Genomic DNA, 19,505 nt, shown 5'->3' on the forward strand with positions numbered 1-19,505 from the left:
TACACAAACCAACAGCTGATGCTATGGTGGATGCTAAAAATATAAAAGGCTTTCTCACAGAAACACCAATGTAAAGTATATAATCTATTTCTGCTTACAGATCCCCATAAGTCCTACACAGTAAAACTTGGGCCAGACCAGACTAGGGCCAGTTGCAGGAGCAAACAACAACAAAACTTATACACGTACATTACATTAAGTCAACATCAAGCATTAAGTACTAAAAATCTAAAGTAATAAAAATCAGCATTGCAGCAGCTTTAATTTCAAAGCAAAAAATAAGAAAGAAATAACAACCTGAACTCATGAGCAGCACGGCCTGCAACAGCGCCACCTCTGTGTCATCCAGGTTGAACTGCGCCAGGCTCTTGCCTAGGTCAAAGATGGCATCCGACACAACACCCAGGCCGCCGTTCTTCAGTTGCTCACGTTTAACTGCCATCTCTCCACTCAGTGTTAGTGTCTCGCTCTCTGGGTCGTAGCGCATGGCAGCTCGGAGCGACATGATCTCCATGCAGCAGCCCTTCAAGAGGATGATCTGATCCTCACAAGGCAGCTGGTGACAGAGGGTTTCAAATGTTTAAAACAAAAAGAATGTTTCACATATGAAAACGCTGGAAAAGAAAATGGAAAGTAACATGACTGAAGGGTGAAACAACAAGGATAAAAAAGTGACGAAAAACTAACTAACACTACGTTCAGACAGCAGGTCTTCATGCACTATTTGGACTTTTTGGTGAAATCTGATTTTTTTGTGTGTTCGTTCATATTACACATTAAATGCGACTTCTATCAGTTTTGAGTATGAACTTAATGCGACCCTGAAGTGACCCACATGCACAAAAGCGGTCCTGATGTAATACGTGACCACGCAGGCACGCACTGTGTTTACGGAAGTAAATAAATTTTCCCTGACGCTCCTGCTCCTGGGATGCAGAATTATGAGGTTTGTCACATTTCATTAATAATAATAATAATAATAATAATAATAATAATAATAATAATGGATTAGATTCTATAGCACTTTTTGGGACACTCAAAGCACTTTTACATTATTGACCCATTATTCATTCGCTCTCACATTCACCATCTGGTGGTGGTAAACTACATATGTAGCCACAGCTGCCCTGGGGCAGGCTGACAGAAGTGACATAATGACGTAAAGGTCGGATAAATGCGACCTGGCCGTTCAGAATGAAGTCGCATAACAAAGTATTTTTATTTATTTAACCTTTATTTGACCAGGAAATCCCTTGAGATTAAAATCTCTTTTTCGAAGGAGACCTGGCCAAGACAGCCCACCATTACAAAGTTACAAAAATTCTAAAATAGAACACATCAAAAACAGACAAAGCACAATGGACACATAAAGCAAAATCCATCTTAGGAAAAGCAATTGCACTCTTTAGTAACAGTTTTTTTTTTTACCAGAGCTTTGAATTCTCTCAGGGACACCAAGTCATTATCAGATAGGTATTGGATTTAGATAGGTATCGGATTTAGGACGACATATGAAAGTGGCACAAAATCGGATCTGTGCTGTTCAAACTGTCTTTAACAGATCGTATACAGGTCACATATGGGCAAATAAATCGGATTTGGGCCACATATGCCTGATGTCTGAACATAGCCTAAAAGCTGCCAAACAAATTTAACCTAGAGCCATCAGAGGGTAGCACATCCCCCAACCCCCATTAAAACTGGTACTTGGTAGTGAGTTTATCTTGTTTACTTTGAGTTTGCACATTGACAGCAGAGGAGTCATTCGCTTTCTGCAGTAGTGTACAGGAAATTACTGAATGGATTACATAATTCTGCATGATGTACAATAAAGCAGAAAAAAAATAGCAAAATTCACCACTCCAACACATGATTGAAATAAATATGAAACAAGTGAAAAAGTTCACACAACACTTTGCCCCTCCTACTCACTGATACCTTGCCTACCCATGGATTAATTTTGAGTCAATCTATTCAAAAAACTTTCAAAAAATGCAAAAATTGATGGAAAAAATGAAAAGCACATGTAAAGAACACGTGTGAAATGTGAAAAGAATCGGGGGAATAGAGTCAGACAAATTTCCTAAGTTGAAATGTTAAAAAATTTGTAAAAAAAAAAAAATGTAAAAAAATTAAATTCAGCCATCGAACTGGGCGCTGCACCTCTCCTAGTGGTAAAGAACGTGTCAAATTAGAAAAGAATCAGGTTGTGTCTGAGAAATGGGTTGGAAAAAAATCACGGACAGACAGAATTCCTGGTATATCTACAGTTGCAGAAAAAATTATTAGACCATCAAAAGTCATCAAAACAATGGTTATGCAATCAAGTACTGACTCCTGTGTGTATCATGTGACTAAAACAGACAGAAAAGAAAACATGGAATGCCTAAAAGCACTGTTTTTGGCAGTACAATAACATAACTATTGACGTAAGAACTGAAGTGATTTTGGTTATTATCAAGAAAACATGGAAAATGGCTAGATATCAGCTCTGAAATTAAACCATTATGAGCTATTTTTGTTATCATTATATTTGTCCAAACAAATGTACCTTTAGTTGTACCAGGCATTAAAATGAACAAGAAATTGAAAAAAAAACAAGGGATGGTCTCATAATTTTTTCCACGACTGTATATACCAGTAACATTTTAATTAAACCTCAGCCCTCCCAGAGGATTGGGGGAGTTGTGATTTAAAGTTGTGCACAGAAAATGCATGGATTTGAAGTTATGATTTTATGAACCTCAGAACATGTTCAGCTTCATTCTGGTGCACGATCATGGTTCACAGGTCGCTAACTAATATAGATGGTGCACTTGATGAAAATTTTGATGAACATTAAAGATGATGATGAATTATGAATAAATGACAGCTGCAGAGCTTGATTTGGAGGGAGAAAAACTCAAAGATGGTCTGAAAATGGGCAGACAGTTTTTCCACTGATGAACGCGGCTTATGAGTAATACACCCTGATTTACATAGATATTAGAATCTCTGAGCAGAGTGAAGATCCATCTGATTAAATCAACAGACTTCAGCGAGTTGAATTAAATCTCACCTTCGTATAAGCTTGTTTCTTATTTCACTGCTCTGAAAGGCTCAGCAGATTAATTGGCATTCATTGAGTTGATTTGTCTTGTAAATCTGTACCTTGAGGGCATGCTTAGAGTAAATGCCTGTAATGCATTTACTGCTGCATCAATGTGAAGAATAGCAACAGATTAATTTTTAGTGGTTAGATGAGTGCTGGCTTTGTTTCTGTGTGTTGTTATTAGTAATTCGCTGTAGCGCTGTGAACAGCTTCCTAATTTGTCATGACGTAAATAAAAGATAACATATTAAAAATGACTGATAATTTACCACAGCGGCTTCATTTACACTATTGATTTTCTCAGCTTCTAAAACTAATAGAATTTTCCAGCACAAAATAAAGAATTTAGTTTTATTTACACACTCATTAGAATGAAGTATACATAATTTTAAGATTCATACAATGTTAATGGTTTAATTTCACGATCTAAATGGGTGCTTCTATGAAACTGGTCCCTAAAAACAGGACATGGGGGCTAAAAATTCAAACCAGATGTAGACTAATGCTATGAAGCAAGTTTGGAAGCACTTTGGGTCTATTTTAAAAATAAATACTTACTGAGATAAAAGAGAAACAATTTTTCAGATGAAACACATTTTTATATTATTTTACATTATATTTAATACAAAAATCTGCATGTAACACGGTCAAAAGGACATGAAAGTTACCCGCTATTATTTTTTTTAAAATATCTTTTTATTCTCTCACAGCTGTGTTTTGGGAATTGAACTAATTATGCAAGGCAGAGTGTTTCACAAAAATGACTGCTTTTGCAAAATCAATCGCGATTTATATGTGTTTAAATGGACAGGTTCTGCATGTAACACAAGTGGGATGGGTTACATACAAAACCTGGAATGAGACTAGGATTCATGAAAAACCTGCATGTCTGGATTAGAAAAACCACTAGGATCATCAAATTTAACACAGTGTCTTTATTTGTAGCGGTATATAAGACCAGCTCAAGCCATGTTTTACAGATCAAATGCACTGACACCTCAGTAGTTTTTTTGGTCCAATTTTGATAACAAAATTCATTAATTTTGGGATGGCTCAGAGCAAAACAGTAATTTTTATGCATTTATCTGAGGTCATCATTACTTACATCCTGGGGAGAAATATGTCTAAATTTGTCTTTTACTATTGGGTCTAAAAAGCTGGCAAAATGCCAGTTACCAAAATGAGCCCAGTTTCAAAGAAGCACCCAAATGCATTTTTCTTCCAAACATACTGGTGACACTGGCATATTTCCATCATTATCTGTCATTTATTTAACAATGATTTGAGAGATTACAGTCCCTTTTTTTTTCTGCTCTGATATTCTAGTACTGTGCGCATCACATTTGTATTCACACAACTCCTTTGTCTCTGGCTGCACACACACAGACACAGTCTAATAATTATCTAATCAGGAAACCTTTCATTATAAGCAGCAAAGACAAGAAACATGATTACAAGTTACTAAGTAAGGTGGAGCCCACAGAAAGAGAAGTGATTCTCAGATTATAATGAGCATCTCTGGCTGCTGCTGTGACTTAAGTAGCTTAAAAAACTGAAATCTTTTGTGTCTGAAGTGTAACGTCATGATGATACTATGGGAAAGCAGAAACAGCTATCTACCGGCACCCACCTCGGAGAACATGGGCAGTTTTTTGGCAAAGTCGACGACGCGGGTGATGGCAGGAGTGATGATCTTGGTGAACTCGCTGAAGGCCTCCAGGTCCACCTTGTCTCCGTCTGACGTGGGGGCGAGCGGTGACTGACCGATTTTTTCTGGCTGAATTAGAAACAGAAGGAGGTATCTGATTAGAGCCGGTGCAAATGACAAAATGAGATAAGCGACAACACTCCAGGGAACAAAGTTAAAAGAGGACAATCTGTGCCGGAAATGTAGAAGACTTAGGAATTTCCCTGCATCATATAAGGAAATGTGACACCGCTCTGGGTTAGAGTTATGGATGTCCTGGGCATCTGGTTTGGGTTGACAAGCCCCCTGATTCCTGCTTTATCATTGGTGGGCAGATCTCAAATACCAAATGTATCATGTAAGGTGAATATTCTGTTATTGCTAATAGTCGAATGGTCAAGACTGCATCATACAAGTCGATGCTTAACCCTTTATAGGGCACTCATAGAAATACTCTGAAATTCAAAATCTCAAACTTAATGTGCTATTGGAGGACATAGCAAGAATTTATTAGTTTAGTGAATTTTTTTCAATTTTTTTATTGTTATGTAGAAAATTAAGGTCAGTGAAGTTACCATATTTGGTTCCTTACCAGTAAGTGGCAAAAAAACAAAAAAAAATCCAAGAAGTATATGTAAAAAAAAAAAAAAAAAAATACAAGAAAAACACATGTAAGGTGTAAAGAATATCACTTTTAGATCATCAGACCAACATACAGTAAGTGCTGAGGCAGATGTTTTGCTTTGTTAGGTACCACAAAGAAATGGTACTAATTAGTGCTGTCAAACATTTACATTTTAATCAGATTAATCACAGGGTTGCTGTGGATTAATTTAGATTAATCACGATTAAATATTATTCATTTGAATCTATATTAATAGAGTTTCATTTTGCATGAGCAAACAGGCTCAAGAAAGAAAGGAATATATATATATATATATATATATATATATGCACTTAACGTGTTAATTAAACACCTTCAACAGTTTCAAGAAAAAAACTGTCCTGTCTTGTTTGTTTTTTTTTTTTGTCCTCATATTTCCATCCAGAGGGTCAATGTGCTGTTTAGTGTCTTCCACCTTTATGGGTTGGTTCTGCTGCCTGTCACTACTGGATCAACTGCTCATTTGCACATGTGTGACAGTAACTCTACTTGAACAAACTTTCCTGAATGCAATGGCAGAGACGTTCTGAGTCATTCTACACTGCAGATGGGTTAATTGCATTAAAATTTTTAATCAGATTAATCATGATGATGGATTAATCTGTGTTAATTTTGACAGCCCTAGTACTAATGCAAGTAATGATCAGTTACACTCACTGTTCATGCAGAGGTGGACCTTACAGACCCTGCAGAACACATTGGACCTGAGATTGTTGACTGTCCACACTAGAACTGTTGCTGCCCATGTCCTGTAATGTATGTGGAAATTACTAAAAGTAGTCACTTGCCCGATAAAGGGTTAATGCTGCATTACCTTTAAGCATATTGTAATTCAAGTGGTCTGAGAGGACATAACATATCTGCAGCTACTAATTTGTGTTTTTATGATGCAGAATAGCAGAAATCTACCCTGTGATGCAGATTCTGGTCACTTACACTAGTTTTCAGACAGATACAGAGGCTGAATTTCTCTAAGTACCAACTGCAGATGAGTTTTGATCAGATGTAACCTGCATTCTTGTGCTCTGCTCCATGTTCTGAAAGGTGACTTCACCTTTCCTTAACAGCATGAAACAACATAAATTATAAATGTAGTATTTTCAGTTAGACACAGAGCGTCACATGACAAAGGTGTATGTTTTAATTTTGGCTTTCTGCAGCTTTAAGACATAAAAAAACTATGCGGCATATGGTTGTTTTGATTTGAAGAATCTTTAGTGACTGCGGTGCACTTCCTTTCTTATTCATTGCAGACTGAATTTCTCACTTTCATTTTAAAAATCTATTTTACTTGGCTATTTTAGATGCCTTATGATGTCAGTGCCAGGACCTTGAAAGGGTGAATGAATGCATTTAAGAAGTTCTTTTTTTTACATCACATTTTTTCCAATGATAAATTGACTGGTCAGGAAATGGTCAGGTTTGATTTTAGCTGAGTATTGTGATTTATTTGGAGTAGAAGGTAGGAGAAAAGAAAGGACAAGATAAAAGACTACCCTCGTTGTAGTGGACAAAAGAAAAACAAGCTTCTGTTGTGTGTGACAGTTTAAGAGCACATAAGAATAAAGTATGATGATAGACAGAATGATAAAAGTGACTCCAAGCTTATAGTTTAATTTAGTAGAGACTACAAGTGCCTATAAAAGTTTTAACACCCTTTTTTGCCATCTTCGGAAAAAGTCCTGACATGCCTTGGAAGACAAATTAAAACCAATTCATCAGATAAGGGCAGCCGTTTGTGCTTGGTAAGAAGAATGGGACATGTCACCAAACAGATAGCACTTTCTGCAGTGGGGATGTGCAGAAGCGAATAGTAATACATATGTTAACGGAGTTATGTGAATCCCAGGTGTGACTATGAAAAATATGACTTCACATTGTAGTGAATGAAGCATGTGTCACAACCTAGTCATTTATTCAGGCGGGGCATCAACAATAAATGGGCTGAGATTGCATAAGAATAATCACACACAAGGAGTCATCTATAAAGACCCAGCGGGAGAAGCATTTAATTCACTGCAAACTTCAGCCAGTTATGTGCGATGCGCCCAACAGCGGAGCAGTTATGGAAAATTTAAATAATTGTAATAATTGCTTTGATGGGCTTTCATTGGAAGGGCCAAAATGAAACGCTGAGCTCAACAGTGGTGGTAAGAGGCATTTTTCATGTCAGTATAGAGGAAATTGCTCTCCGGAGTGAGAAAGAGCAGCTGTGAAGGGGTGAAAATGCAGAGAATTGAGAAGAAACGTTTCTATTTAGTGTCAAACATGTTAACAATCAAAACTGAAAGAATTCTATCTGAGGCTGTAACAGTGATTCGTGAGTCATTTTTCAGCCTGTGTAAATGAATATCACTGGGTGAAAGTGGAAATAATCTATAATCTTTTCTTTCCAGTGCACCAGTTTCTACAGATGAGTTGATACACAGACTATGGGTGTTTTTTTTTGGGTTTTTTTGTGCATTAATTTTTGTGGATTTTGTTTCAGGTGTTAGCTTAGTTAGTACCCAGCTTTAAATTCCCAGTTTGGCTGTAATATCCCATCAGTTGCAAGATGTATGTATGTATGTATGTGCAAATCAGAGAACTTTCAGTCTTCCTCTCATTGGGAGATCATGTGTCCACTCTAGTTTCTGAATGACTGAGCAGAACAATTCAATCCAGCCAGTTGACCTACTTCCATAACGTTCCTGGAAATTTAAAAAAAAACTACAACTGTAGATAAAGTTGAAAAGTTCATAACATATAGGGAAATTGGAGTAAAGTGAAATGCTCAGTACAATTATGTTTCATTTGGACTCCAATGGAAAACAAAAAAAGACTGAAAAGCATAAAAACATGTATAGAGAGTTATGTTACTGAGGGTTAGAGAAATTGCAGCTTCATAAGAATTAATCAATATCAGAGCCCAGTGGGATCACGCCAAAATATACAAAGTGTAAGACACAAGGGTGCAGCAAATTAGACGTTGCTTATTGTTTTAACAAAGTGCAACTGCCAACAAATATGAAACACTGGCTCTTTCGTCATAACAAAGCATCATGATTTAAACTGCATGGCTTCACAATATGTGAAAGGTCACATCACAAACAATACGTCTAAAAAAAGTGTCATGGCTTTGAATGAAATATCCAGCTAAGAATCCGCCTAAATCAATCTCACAGATGGAGTGCAATAATAATAAGGTACAACCGTGTGATGATACAGACTCCTATCAGGGACATCTGCAGTACAGTGGTAAATATGTTACTCAAAGACGTCAGGTTGGTTTTGAGGTTTTTGCATATCTGACATTCTGTGCGCATTTGGCTCAGAATGCAAATGATGTTAATGCCACATAACCCTGTCTCCTTAGATGTCTACCTGACTGTATATGTAAATCTCCTGGCTGATAGAGTACCATTATTCTTTAGTTGTTAATAAATAACAAATATCCATCTGTAGAAGCCTGACCCAAAGCAATATTCTAATTTGACTTATAATTTTACATATTCTCTGTATTTTCTTCAGACCTCAGGATCATCAGTGAATCACAGTCCCCATACGGTTGGATGGGCTTGTGCTGCTTGGCTTAGCATGTAAATTTAGAAATGCAGAGCTGAGTGGCTTCAGCCTCCAGAGCCCTGTTAGAGGACCAAGTCCATGTGAAATAAAACTGTTTGCCCTGTCCGATGAACCGAGCACTGTGATATACACTATTCCACAAAGGCACAGAAGGCTCCTGTAGTTTTATTTTACCTTAGGCTTAAATGCCAGCATATGCCCTGACTTTGCAGGGTTAATAAATTACGTCACTCTATTTTAATGCCCTTATTTTTATCTCAATCACTGGTGGACCATGAATATCATGAGGTTAGTCAAAAGGACAGATTTAAAACTAAAACTAGCAACAATAAGAGTTGCCTTCATTTTCTCCCCAAAGTTAATGCATTGTTAATGGTTTTATAAATTGTATTCTTTGTTTGGCATTCCACTTTCTCAGCTTATAAATAAAAAAAAACAAACAAACAAACAAACAAAAACAACAACTAAAGCTAACACTAAATTAATAAAAACCAAACTCATCCCCTGAAGTGAAACTCAGTCAGTGTTCACTTTTAAGTCTCTAAATAAAATGTACTTTTACCGGAGGGCATATCCTGGTTTTATCGAAGCCGCTTGTTTACTTTGTTATTTGATTTTTATAGTCTTTTGTTTACACCCTTTGTACATTTCATAATTTTGTATTTTATCTGTTTCTCTGTGAAGCGCTTTACTTGGAAAGTGCTCTATAAATACAGAAAGAGAAGGAGGAGGAGAAAAAGGAGAAGAAGAAGGATGAGGAGAAGGAGAAGAAGGAGGAGGAGGAGAAGGAAGAGAAGAAGGAGAAGAAGAAGAACAAGGAGGAGGAGAAGGAGAAGATGGAGGAGAAGAAGAAGAAATTCAATTCCTCTGATTAAAAACAAAAACACACAAAACCATTTACAGACTCACCAAAACTAAACTTGATCTAAAATCCAACCTTCAATAATAAACAAAACCTCAAAAAGTCAAAACTAGGTCTGAAATGATCTCACTTTCACGGCTCCATGAGAATAAGCAGACACACAAACAACAGGTTTTAAATGGATCTGCTGTTTCCCACTTTTTATGCTCTGCTTGAAGCTTCACACCTGCCCACCTACACCCATATGGCCCCATTTCCCATCCCACCATACCACTTGGTTATAGTTGCCTAGCAACGCCCTCCACAATACCTGACACATACAGTAAGTGCTTCCGACCCCACCCCCAGTTCTCTCCTTTCATCTAACGTCTGTACACACTTCTCACATTCTCAGCGTAGAAGTTTTTCATGTGAGCTTTGTCCTATGAAACCATTAGTATGTTTCGGTCTTCGCATCGCAGATAAGCCTGGACCAAAAACATGACGTCACCGTGTCTTGGCATATGTAGACTGATACCGGGCGGGGATACCCTGACAGGATAAATGTGAGACCAGCAGCAGGAGGGCAGTTCAGGGGGAGACGGACTCCGACTGCCAGCATCCTTGCCAACTCGCAGATGAGTGCTTATGTCTGAGGATTTGCCTCGGTGGAGATAAGGAGGGAGCTCATGCAAAACAGACGGGCAAAACGAAAGGGGGAAAGTAAGGATAGACACAGAGGGACAGTGATAGAGGAAACAAAGACATGAAGACGGGAAAGAGATTAAAGACAGAATAGAGAGTCGAGGTATGAATGAGTACTATGAAGAGAACTGGGTCTAGTTAAGAGCCCGGAAGGATTAGGATGAATAAACCCCTCAAAAGCTGGAGTGAACTCAGAAACACAGAAGCAGGCAGTGAGAAAGAAACGAGCAAAGAAACTGAAGCAGACAGCAGGGAATATAGAGCGATAGAGTTATAAGGAGCTACACTGACAGTCAGTCATGTGAGGAAAGCTTTCAGCCACCCAGATAAAACCAAAGCCTATCATTGACGACTTTAGCATGCATGTTAGTGTGAAGACATAATCCATACTGGGCTGTTGTGTTGCATTCTACTTTGGCAGGGAGCACAAAAATCATAGCTTTAACAGTAATGTAGCACCAGACGGCTTACTGTGCAAAATTACCCTTGTGGTGTCATTGTGTGTTCGCTTTTGTTTCTCTCATTTGTCATTGCTCTTGTTCACATATGTTATGCTATATTTCACTTTGCTCCATTAAATAAAGATTAAAATACTGTTCTGGTTATTTTCATTTTCAGTAATTTTAAATGAATACATCTTGATCACATGCAGTATGTATGATGTTGACGTTCAAGGTTATTGTTTGGGAAAGTGATGAAGTAATGAAAATTATGTGTAAATGTGAACTGAAGTAAAAACAAAGGAAAAATCTAAATGTGACCTTACAAATACATCTAGTAAGTGGAACTGTATTGTGAGTTTACAAAACCAACTAAAATGAACTAAAATTATAGAGAAATTACCTTTATTTGACCTATTTTCCTATTATTTCAAATGTAATCCTAGAGGTGTGGTTGAGTGCACTGACTGACTGAATGACACATTATTTATGGTTTGTATTACATGAAACATTTTCTGACATTTTTGCTTGTTTTTCAAAGCCAGTATCAGCTCAAATCGCCTGGACTCCCTCAGCAGCACGCCGTATTTCCAAAGGATGGCTGGTCAGTATAGTGATGCAACTTAGGGTATTTTCAAACTTGGATCAATTGGAGCCGTTGTTCCGGAACAAGTCTTTGCCTCAGTTCGATTGGGCATATGTGAAAGCAGTAATCACGCTCCATTCCAGAACAAAACAACGGAGCTGAGACCGTTTGGAAGAGGTGATCTCAGCTCAGTTGCAATCGCTGATAGAAATAGACAACTACAGTTTTCTCTACCACTGAGTAGTGCCGGTTCCAGACAGTCATTTATGAGGTGGAGATAAGGAATGTGAAGGGGGTACATGTCGCTGGGGATATTATGCGGGGGTGCGTTCTGTACCGTACATACCTCACAATGAGTCCGTGTAGATCATACGACTGTACAAAGTGAAAAGTGAAACTTAAGACACTTTACTAATTTCTCTAAGTCTCCCAGTGTTGTGCAGCTCTTGTTTTTTTTCTCCTACCCTTGGAAACCTTAATTTGAGGGGGCAGGACGTTTATTAAAGGGGACATTGCCTACAACCAGGCCAGACTCTGAGTATTATATGCTGCGATGTCGCAAACATTACCATAAAGCAGTGTGGCTCTATCAATAAAGTGCCGCTGCCAGATGTCAACAGACAGGAGGCTTCCACCTGTTTACATGGGTGTGGTGTTGGGGTCATGGAGCAGTGTGAACATAAACTGAAACAAGGTGATGTACAACACTGTAACACATGAATGAACCCTGAATTGGAATGAAATTCAGGTGTGAAAACACCCTTAAAATACTGTGACGTCGTTTTCAGCATGACTCCAGCTATTAGTGATGCGACAATGGAGAAGGATGAAACTTAAGTAATTTCTGAAGTAGGATATTTTGTTTTGTTTTTTTTAATTAGGTGAAAATATCAATTTATAAATATCGATTTATCATTATAGAGTCAACCTGAAAATTTGCTTCTGTGTTTTCAGAGACACATTATGTATTCAGGAAGTGATGATTCTGGCTCGACCAATCTATGATCTGCATCATTATATGATTTCAATAATACCAGTACTAGATATACAGTAGTAGAAAATAAGTTTAAAAGTTTGCACAATCTCAATTATTATCATGCCAAATTTGTGGGGAAAAAAAAAAATTGTGTTTCAAAAGGTGTGGCTGCATCAGACACAAAAAAATACAAATGACTGTTGAGATCAAAACTTGATGTTTCAGAAAGAAAATGAAATGGTTCCACGGTATGACATATTGAAACTGTCAAGAGTTTAGTTTTGTTATTTCTTCTTGTTAATAAACAAAAAACATTTGTGTCTGTCTGATGCAGCCATACCTTTTGAAACACAAAATATTTTTCTGCAAATATTTCATTTGAATATTTGAAATTGTGTAAAATTTTAAGGGTATCCGAAAACTTTCTTTCTACTACCATTAATCCAGTGCCACCAATACTGAAATCATGTTGTATAATTATGTAAATCACAGATTAGTCAAGCCATTATTATTGCTGTGTCAATACGTAATCGTGTCTCTGAAAACACCGAACCAAATTTCCAGGTTTACTCTATATTGATGTGATCATTTCTTATAAACAAACTTGCTTTTCTATTGCAATACTCGCTGAAGACCGATAAATGTACTTAGCTGATTAACATTAAATTACTTGAGGTTTCAAACACCTTTACTTCTTCTCCAGATCATCTTACCAGGAATTTGCGCTTCTGTTTCCAGTGGGCGCCCTGAGCATTGGTGTGTCGATGGGCCTCAGTCACCGAGCGGATCAGCTCCCACTCAGCCCCAGTGGGCTCTGGACGGTTCTGCAGAGACTTCACCATTTCCTCCTTCTTGCGTCGCTCCCTGTTCTCCTCAATTAGACGCCTCTTAGCCACCCGCTTCGAGTCATCCAGCACCACTGAGAGGTAACGGAGGAAGACAAAGACACACAATACAGTACATCAAGTGCTCATCTTTACTTTCCTTTCTGCTCATTGCCTTTAATTCCTGCCTGTGTCTGTACATGAGTAAGTACGTGCGTCACTCACAGTCCATGGCCATGCCGACAGCAATGCACTTCTTGAAGCGACAGAGCTGACACTGGTTGCGGGTGATCTTGTCGATGATGCAGCAGCCATCGTACTTACAGGAGTACGTGGGGTGGAGGTTCTTTTGAATGGTCCTACGGAAGAAACCCTGTAGGCGAACGCCAAGGTAGACATGACAGGAGGAACAAGAGAAACAGAAAGACACAGTCGGAGAGGTTTCCACAAAGAAAAGAACAAGATAAAAGGTAGACAGGCACATAGAGGGAAGGTAAAAGAACAAGGGGAGAAAGCAGAGGCTTCTATGAGATCTGCAGAGGAGGACTTAAAACACAGTGATGCTTATAACAGATGCTTGACCCTGACTACTGCTTCTCCTGAATGATAAAATCTAATATTTGTATGTATTCCTAACTTGCTACTACATCTGAATTCCAGAGCTGTAATTATATAAGGACAGTAATGTTGGACTATGTTCAGAGGCACTTTATACGACAGTTTAGGAAGAACATATTTTAATATTACTTTGAGAATAAAGTGATATCATGCCATCTCCAAAATAACATTAACAATATGAGGGTATAATTAGACAAAAATTAATACGGTAATAACAGGTCAAGAAAAATCCAAAAATCTGATTTAGAACTATTTAGTCATAGTATCTATATTATAAAAGGGAAATGGACTCTGTTTGTGTGTGTGTCTTGAGCATCACACAAAATCCAGAAAGAGCTGACTGCTGCAGTTTGGCAAACTTATGTATTTTTGTTCAAAGACGAGACTAGCAAAAACTGCAAGTTGATAGGACCAACATTTTGGGAGATATTAGTAATTTTGGAATACAATAGCCTTACAATTACGTTACTATACCCATAATCATAGAATCATCATTGAAGTGGGTTACCTAGCAACAGATAAACAATAGGGCCACGTTGCCATGGTGTCAAAGTTCATGTGCAGAAACAGACATGCCAGCTGAGAGGTTATTCAACTGAAAATGCCAATGGAATTTACCAAGAAAGTAAAGGAATTAACTGTATCAGAGGATCTAGAACCCGTGGTTCCACACAGGTCAAAGCGCTAGTATGTTTATATGTTGGTGCCTATATGACAATAAAAGTGTGATATCTGTGCAAAACTCTTATTGTCATCTTTGAATATGCCACAATTCAAATAATTACTACAGTATTTCATAGCTGTAATGCTAAGAATTACAGTAAATAGATCAAATTAAGATCATTTATGAAAATAATTACACAAATCTGAGAGATGATGAACCAGACTGACACCAAAAAAGCTGTAAGAGCCACTCAGGTGCCAGTAAATCAGGCCCATTTGGCAAAATGAATCTAATGAAGTGTTGAACGAAGTGTCGGTTCAGTTGTTTTGGTAAGTGTCACATTTCCAGATTTATGTCAATGTGATCACATTAACTTATTACAAACACCTCCCAAATAACAGATTACCCCAGAGGCATCATTTTAACTGGCTGATCCACCCAATGTCTAAAGGTGTGTATGTGTGTGTGTGTGTGTGTGTGTGTGTGTGTGTGTGTATTTGTGGCCACACCTTGCAGCCCTCGCAGGTAATGCAGCGGTAGTGATAACCTGTGGCTTTGTCCCCGCATACCACACATGGCTCATCCTTCTCGAGGTAGCTAGGTATGTACCCTGAGGACAGACAGAGAAACAGACAATTTTGACATTTTAATGACTTAATCAACCAACAACAAACAAAAGAAAAATGGTAATAAATGTCATTTACCATGAGTATACACTAACCCAAGCAGATATCTCCCAAATATCAGACCTCTTGCTCACTAAATGCACCAATATATTTTTTATCCCAGTTTTAGCACGTCTCTTGTTCATACTCTTGAATAAAATCTGATTCTCTCTAGCGCCCTGACAGTTCAGATCAGTTTTTATTTATAACCCGAGCAGATCTCTTCCTCACTACTGACTTCAAATGCAAAAATTATGAGTTCACCAGGGAGGACTCCTTTTAATCCATGACACCTGCTGCTTTCTGAATATCTCTTTTGCCCTGCAACCTTGTACAACAAACAGGAAACCAGCAGACTGGGAATCAACCCCCACCCTCCCAGAACCCTCCCCTCCCCAGAGCTCTAGTCCAGCTGTGCTCTGTGTCTCTCCATAACTACAGGCTCATGTGCAGTCCTCCACTGGAGGTCAGTCATTCGTTTCTCAACGGGTGGCTTCTACAGTGACAGCATCCTTCGAGAGAAATTGTGCCTAAACCTGAGCTCACCCTCAGCCCCTTATCCCTGCTAAAGAGTGTGACCTTGACATCTAATGTGCTACTGATGTTTCCCTCCAATGGAGCTGAAATGACCAAGCTTAAGTGGTCAAGTCAGAGAAAAAGAGAAGGAAAACAAAACTGCAACACAGTCTTCTAAAGCACTATTGAATTTCCCTCAAGGTTCAAAAGGTGAACATACTGTAATCTGTAATTCAATTTACCCTCTTCCTTTCTAGAACCTCCTACATGTCTTAATCAAGAATAAGATCAAACATTTCCTCTAAAATACTGTTACAGTAGTATCCTGTTAGTGATCAGTATAAAAAAAAAAGAAAAAAGAAAATCAATTGTACTAATAAATAACTGTTCCTTTTCCAGCTTTCCCTAGTCTGCCTAATGGAGATTTTGATATATAGGATGATAAATGTGATAAAATATGATATATATTCTCCTGTACATATTCGTTTTGCATCACTACTACTTATGTACTTGATTTTAATTGTTTTGTCTACTGATGCATCTAATGCATAAATATAGGGATGTTTTCCATCTTCCAAAAATCCTGACCTGATGAAGCTCGAGTTGGGATTAAAAAATTGTCACGATTAAACTTCTGTGACCAAATCATTGATCAGAAATTTCAGAAACACTGACTTTTAACTATAACTCATTTACTTTAAGGTTATTCTACAGGGGTTGGACAAAATAATGGAAACACCTTAAAAAATCAACAAAATATAATTTAATATGGTGTAGGTCCGCCTTTTGCGGCAATTACAGCCTCAATTCTCCGAGGTATTGATTCATACAACTTGTGAATTGTTTCCAAAGGAATTTTAAGCCATTCTTAAGTTAGAATACCCTCCAACTCTTTTAGAGACGATGGCGGTGGAAGTCGACGTCTTACTTGAATCTCTAAAACTGACCATAAATGCTCAATAATGTTGAGGTCTGGGGACTGTGCCGGCCATATGAGATGCTTAACTTCATTAGAATGTTCCTCATGCCATTCTTTAACAATTCTAGCTGTATGGATTGGGGCATTATCATCTTGAGGTGAAGGTGTTTCCATTATTTTGTCCAACCCCTGTACATCTACACTATATGTACAAAAAACATTACAGCTTGTAGGTCTTCCCATTCCTGCTGACCTGAAATATTATCATTATATAAATGTTGTTGTCCATCACTGTCAGTAAGTACCATGATGTTTGTGCAATTACTGTAATCAACTTTAAAGGGTGACTTCTTCCTGAGCGAGAGTTAAAGAAACATGACGGTTACTTGTGGTACAAAATTATTATTCATGGTCAGAAGATGATAAATTATTCAGAAATCTACGGGTAGATAACAAATTAAAATGCTCACAATGATAAAAAATAATTAAGCATTGAGTAAAATTAGGTACAAACAGACTCATTTATTCAGGATTTTAGATCATGATGTAAAACAAAAGATGAAATAAATATGCTTATTTAATTATATTTATAGTTATATAAAATTACTGTTTAGTTGCTCATTGTTAGTAATGAAACACCTGAATTCAACGTGTCCCATACTTTTGCCTGGATAGTGTACATATACGTCACTGTGGTCATAATGTTATACATTATACACATGTTGTAGTTAGATTTAGACTGCAGTCTAGCCTCTCCAGATTGTCCTCTCTCCATAATGCATCTGTAATCTCTCTGTAATCTTCTTGCTTAGTGGTCTTCCCTTTACTTTAAACTTAGCAGAGGGACAACTTGTTCTTTTTCCATATTGCCTGTAAGACCAGAGAGACTGAGGGAGTGAGAGTAGAAGCACAGGAAATAGCCGATTTCTAGACATGACATGATATATAGCCAAGAAACTGGAAGGGTGGAGATGGTACAGTACACTGCAAGTCGCAAATAAATGCTCACACACTGGCAGATCTTTGTGCTCTGTGCATACAGCAGGCCATGTGTGAATCTCATGTGCTTGAGTCATGACACATACTGTTCTGCACATATATATACATGCATGCGTGTGTGTGTGTGTGTGTGTGTGTCTGTGCCCAGACGCAGGAAAAGCTGTGACAGGCAGTGTCAGTTGGGCTCTGCCTTTTGGCTTTGTTACAGATTTGGGAGAACGAAGGAGGGGCCAAGAAAGATCGGGGGGAAAGAGAGAAAAAAAAAAAAAAATGAGAAGGGCAAAGGAAAAAAGATGAACAGCTGGGTGCCAAAGGAGTGCAAGTGATTTTTGAATTGATTTTTAAACATTGCTTAAAGACTTGAAATCTCTCTGTTGAAAAGGGCATGATTTAAAGGGGTTCTGTGTAATACTGATGTTCCAAACTCTGACCAGCAGGGGGGAGTCATGTAACAGAACAAACTTACTGCTACTAAAATCCCCAACGAATCAACGCCATGTATCCACAGACTGTATCACTCACTGAATAAAGTATAAAACTCATTGTTTACACACATTTGTATTATGGTATCATCAAATTTACTTCTTAGAACTAAAACTCACTTACTAAAGCTTATTCTGACAGTTAATCAAAACAACACTGTCTTATAATGTTCTCGTGTTGCGTCAGCTGATAGTTTACATCAGAGCTCTGTTAGCTTCGCTCCATTTTTAGGCAGAAAACAGCAGCAGTAAAACCACAAATTACCTCAGCAAACATAACAACAGCACACAAGAACTTAATACCTTCATAAGCCTCATAATCAAACTCATCTGTGTAGAAAAATGCTGTGATTTCAGCATCAAACTCCATTCTTTTCATTTAAAGCTGTACCCAGTGGTGAAAACAACAACAGTACTTCTAGATTTTATCACTTTGTCACTTTGTTTGATTATAAAAGTTGTTTCTAAGCAGTTCTCATTCCATTAGTTTTCCTCACTGTGGAAGAGTGACTCATTATTCCCTCTAGTGGTCACATAAATTTGTATTCAGAAAATTTTTAAGTTAAGAGAAGGAAATTATAATTTAAGAGGGATGTTTGTGTTTGAAAAATGTAAAGTAAGAACAAACGTTAAATATCACTGTGTTTCTGTTATTGGTGTCAAATTTTGGAACAAATTGAAGGATGAAGTGAAATTGTGTAGCTCACTGTCGAGTTTCAAAAAGGCTTTAATTTGTCAAATTCTTAAGGGCTATGAAAGTAATATGATTTCAAAGTGACTTATAACACCGAATGTCGTATAATTTGTGTTTAAGTACTAATCTGCTGCAACTTCAGGTGTGGACTTGGAGTAAGGATGGGAATAGGAGAAGCAGAAATAAGCCTCTAGCTTCAGCTTCTTCCTTTTTCAGTTACAAATTGTGTTAATTTTATGTTTGTTTGTTTTTTTAATATGTATGTGTTTTGTATTTAACTGAAATAAACATTCATTCAAAAATAAATAAATAAATAAATACCCCAGCCCATCTGTACGAGTAGATTCAATAGATTCAACTTCACAGTTTTTTATTCTCAACATTCTAACTATAAATTTTAGGTAATTTTTAATATCTAAAAGTAGAAATACTACATATAGCCCCTTTGAACTGAATGTAAAAAGTTCAAGAAATCTTTTATCAGGAAAAGTTTATAAAGTATATTTATTAGTCAAAAGCTCAGGAGATCCACTCATGCTTGTGTGCTTATGTGAAGTGTGTGTTGTAGTC

At 37.5% G+C, this 19,505-nt stretch overlaps 1 protein-coding gene across 1 annotated transcript in view; it reads right to left on the reverse strand.

The window, feature by feature from the left end:
• The window catches only part of LOC115410559 (thyroid hormone receptor alpha-B), a 158,357-nt gene that overhangs the window by 12,471 nt on the left and 126,381 nt on the right, over positions 1-19,505 (reverse strand). Inside the window, exons 6-10 of the mRNA XM_030122248.1 lie at positions 15,170-15,270; positions 13,604-13,751; positions 13,268-13,473; positions 4,722-4,868; positions 298-556 (exon numbers count right to left, since the gene is read on the reverse strand). Of these exons, the coding sequence (XP_029978108.1) occupies positions 298-556; positions 4,722-4,868; positions 13,268-13,473; positions 13,604-13,751; positions 15,170-15,270 (861 nt within the window). The remainder of the gene's footprint in view (positions 1-297; positions 557-4,721; positions 4,869-13,267; positions 13,474-13,603; positions 13,752-15,169; positions 15,271-19,505) is intronic.

The sequence above is a fragment of the Sphaeramia orbicularis genome, chromosome 19, assembly GCF_902148855.1.
Source record: "Sphaeramia orbicularis chromosome 19, fSphaOr1.1, whole genome shotgun sequence".
NCBI lineage: Eukaryota > Metazoa > Chordata > Actinopteri > Kurtiformes > Apogonidae > Sphaeramia > Sphaeramia orbicularis.